The sequence below is a fragment of the Triticum dicoccoides genome, chromosome 2B (genome assembly GCF_002162155.2).
Source record: "Triticum dicoccoides isolate Atlit2015 ecotype Zavitan chromosome 2B, WEW_v2.0, whole genome shotgun sequence".
Classification (NCBI taxonomy): domain Eukaryota; kingdom Viridiplantae; phylum Streptophyta; class Magnoliopsida; order Poales; family Poaceae; genus Triticum; species Triticum dicoccoides.
Genome location: NC_041383.1, coordinates 538734782 through 538738376, shown reverse-complemented (window position 1 = coordinate 538738376; position 3595 = coordinate 538734782). Strand labels below are relative to the sequence as shown.

The window sequence follows — 3595 nt, the reverse complement described above, 5'->3', positions numbered from 1 at the left end:
TGAGAACATCTGTAGGCTAATAAACAGTACAAACACCAGGCTTAGTTTCGGAGTACATATATTGCATCGACTGGTATGATGTCTGAATATATATCTGACTAGAGCCATCATATGGACAAATAATCTTTGTAGCAGTCTGTTGGATAATTATTGGAGATGATGCACTCTGATGGACAGATATAGAAACCCATTGTTATTTTCAGGTGAAAATCTTGCACATATCTATGTTGAAACCAGCCATTGATGTCCCCAAAATTCACTATACTAAGTACAACAATATATATTGATTGCGGGGGGGGGGGCATTATTTTGATCCTACTTTTCATGGAGAGCATGCCTCTGTATTCATTTACCAAATCTGCTTATGTACAGTTCTTCGCACGTAGTACAGTTATGCCCATAAAATTCAGTTCTTCGATTGGATTATGTAAAATGGGATGATCAACCAAATAACATTGGACCAAGTTGCTTATGTTGAGTGTATCAGTAAGGTAGATGCCTATATTAATTCATACAAAGATCATTACTAATAATGATATGATTGGTAATACATTCATGACTACTCTATGTTGCCTTGACGCATGCAAGCCATGCTATAGAAACTGAAACTTGCAAAACAGAGTGAAGTAAATTACTTTGATTTGTTAGACACAATCTAGATCATCACCAAGAGTCGTCAAAGAACATAGAAAATAGTAAAATTAGTGTTATTTAAATTTGGCCTTATTTTGCTATAAGCAATAAAAATCAAGCATACAATAGTTGTTGGGTGATAATTCTTTGGTATTTCTAAGGCCGGCAGTGGCACGGGAGGTGTCGTTGGCGCCACGGGCTAGACACAAACTTGATTGGATTGCTACTACATTGCTGATCCGTACCTCTAGGAATGTTTTGCTGATCATGTCAACCTGCAGGCTAGCAATTTGAAGAGACAGTTGCACAGATATTGGCATATATAGTCCCATAGATTCTGCCAGTGAACATATAAAAACAGCATGTCCGTGAATCTAAATAAACTATAGCAGTGAATTGTTGATGATGTATAACCTCATTTGCATCTAGCTTTCATCCAACATTTTTTATTTATTTTATCCAACATCTTTGTAAGCATCTGTTGGGCCAGCCCAAGTAGACAGAACAATATAACAGTGTAAAAGACACCGTGCTCATATTATGATATGGTGTTAGGTTTACTTGCCTACAAGTTTGGTTCCACTTGGTACGGGCACCATGCTCTGCTATCAGCGTATCTGTAGTATCAGGGTATTGTTACTACCTTGAATGCCGAATTTAAGGCTGACTGATCATGTATTAGTCTGACTCCCTTCTGAATTATACATAAGCAGATTTTAGCAGGTCATCCCATGGTTGTCCACTAATCTGGTGTCTGGTCCATCTTCTTACCCTTGCAATTTTAGTATCATCTGTCCAATCTTGCCCTGACTGTGTATAGACTGTTGAATACTTCAAACAATGAGCAATTTGAAGTTCAGAAATATGACAAATATCTAAAAATGGATTCGTTTTTGGAGAAATAACATTGTGTAGAGTGGAAATGCAGAACTATATGTTCCTATTTCACCAACTGGTATTGAATATGTGGTCAATCTTTGTAGAAAAAACTACAAAGTCTAAACGTTAGTGTGTGATACATATAGAAAATTGTGATGTCTATTTTTTTGAAATATTTTTACTTTATAAAAAGTTTTAAACAGGGCATAGCATTAGGTTTCATATTTTTGGCCAAGACGCTCCGCGAGGCGATGACACATGGCCGGCAAGGCTCGTTCTTAAGCGCACCAGCCCGCAATTGAGGCGGCGCCCGCGGCGCAGCCGTGGCCTTCGGAACGCACCACGGGGGCAGTGCTACCGGCCACCAGCGCTGCTCCTCCCAGACGGTGGTGCCTATGGCCATGGTCCACTGGCCCGGCCGGGCTCCCTGCGGAGGCGTGTGGGTGGCGGCCTCTGACTTGAAGTCTTCTTGAGATTTGTACGTCGATTGCTTGGTCGTCTCTTTGTGTTGTCACTACGTGTACTGAAGATTAGTTACTTCGCTTTGACTTGGAGCGAGGTGCAGTGGTTTCAGGTTGCTGATGCTGATATTTTCATGTGATGTTTGAATGATTGTGTGTTTGACCAAGCGTAGTTGCGCTTCTGACAATGTATTGGCCTTCCTTTGCTGCACCGAAGTTAGTGAATTGTTCACCATGCTTGACTTTGTTCTTAGCAGGGAAATTTGTGGTGATTCGTAATCAAACTTGCAAAGAACATCCTTCTGATTATGTTTGAAGAGGTACGATGGATGGTTGAGCTGAGACCACTGTTTGATATTTGTTTGCCTTTGCTTTGTAACCAGTGAGGGCTGAAGTGAATGAATCTGGAAGTGCTTTAGTGATTAATGCTCTGTCCCAAGTTAAGCATATTCTACTTCCGGTCACTGGCCGCAAGCCTTACCTTTCAGTTCTAATTCCTTGAGGTACCTTTGTGATGCCTTTATTTGTCCATGTCATTATTGTGCCTGCCATATGGAATTTTGAGTTTATCTTTGGTCAGCTTTCTTATCAAATGATAGCCCTTTTTGCTCAAGTTGATTTGATTAAATCATTTTCAGATCACCACAGTTGTGAATATAGCCATTGTTTCAACAGAACAAACCTAAGCTTAGCATGAAAGAGAGTATGAAAGTTCTGATCTCTTCAAAATATGTGAGGGGCCTTGCTACCTTAGTTGTTGCATATGGCATTATAATCAATTTTGTGTAAGTCACATGGAAATCGAAGCTCAAGGCACAGGTAATTTTTTTCGGCTTTTGTTTTTCTTCTTTCCTTGTACTCCTTTAACCTTTTCATGGTTCCTTATTCATTTTGGCAGTTCCCCAGTCCAAACGAGCACTCATCTTTCATGGGTGATTTCTCTACCGCAACTGGACTTGCAACTTTCATGATGATGCTGTTAGGCTGGATTACATTCCAAAGATTTGGTTGGGGGGTGGCTTCCATTATCACCCCCATAGTTTTGTGGTGACTGGCGTTGGTTTCTTTTCTGACTTTCAACAAGTGCAGTTCATTGCCGCAGAGCAGTCTTAGAAGATCCGTGCACATGTAGCCTTATTTCTTATTCCAAATTTCATCATACAAAAAACATACTCAGTGTAACCTCATTTCTGATGTTTGCGAAAATTAGATTATAAAAATGTTGCATAATGGCACATGAAGCAGATTACATTTTATTTTTTGCCCGGTGCAACGCACGGACATTTGTACTAGTATATATATATAGGGTGGGTCTATTATAATAACACCCCTTAAGACCTTATTCTGCACACCCGAGGCTTATTCTGCTAACACCCGTCGCCCACCCCGAAGCTACAAACCACCCACCAACTCTCCTCTCTCACCGTGCCCCTCCCCCACTTAACCCACCTTTTCACGGTTAACCCCCACCTCTCTCCCACATTGCTCCCACTCCACGCCGCCCCCTAGATCCTACCCCGCGCCGCCCCCCACCTTCCTCCGCCGCCGCACCACCTCCCGCCCCGCGCCGCCGCACCACCTCCGGCTCCTCTTCCTCCCATGCTCCTCTTCCTCTCAGCCGG

The 3595-nt window shown here is 42.0% G+C and overlaps 1 protein-coding gene across 8 annotated transcripts in view; it reads left to right on the top strand.

Annotated features, from left to right (window-relative positions):
- LOC119364712 overlaps window positions 1-3161 on the top strand; it is a 4916-nt gene extending 1755 nt beyond the window's left edge. For 4 of the 8 annotated variants that reach the window (XR_005175065.1, XR_005175068.1, XR_005175066.1 and 1 more), the window contains 3 exons: window positions 2357-2476; window positions 2612-2792; window positions 2872-3161. Coding sequence is in view for 1 of the 8 variants with exons in the window: in XM_037630213.1 (XP_037486110.1) it covers window positions 2357-2366 (10 nt within the window). In the remaining 7 variants the exon portion in view is untranslated. The other 4 variants (XR_005175069.1, XR_005175070.1, XR_005175064.1 and 1 more) reach the window with 4 other exon arrangements.
- Window positions 3162-3595: the final 434 nt, after the last annotated feature.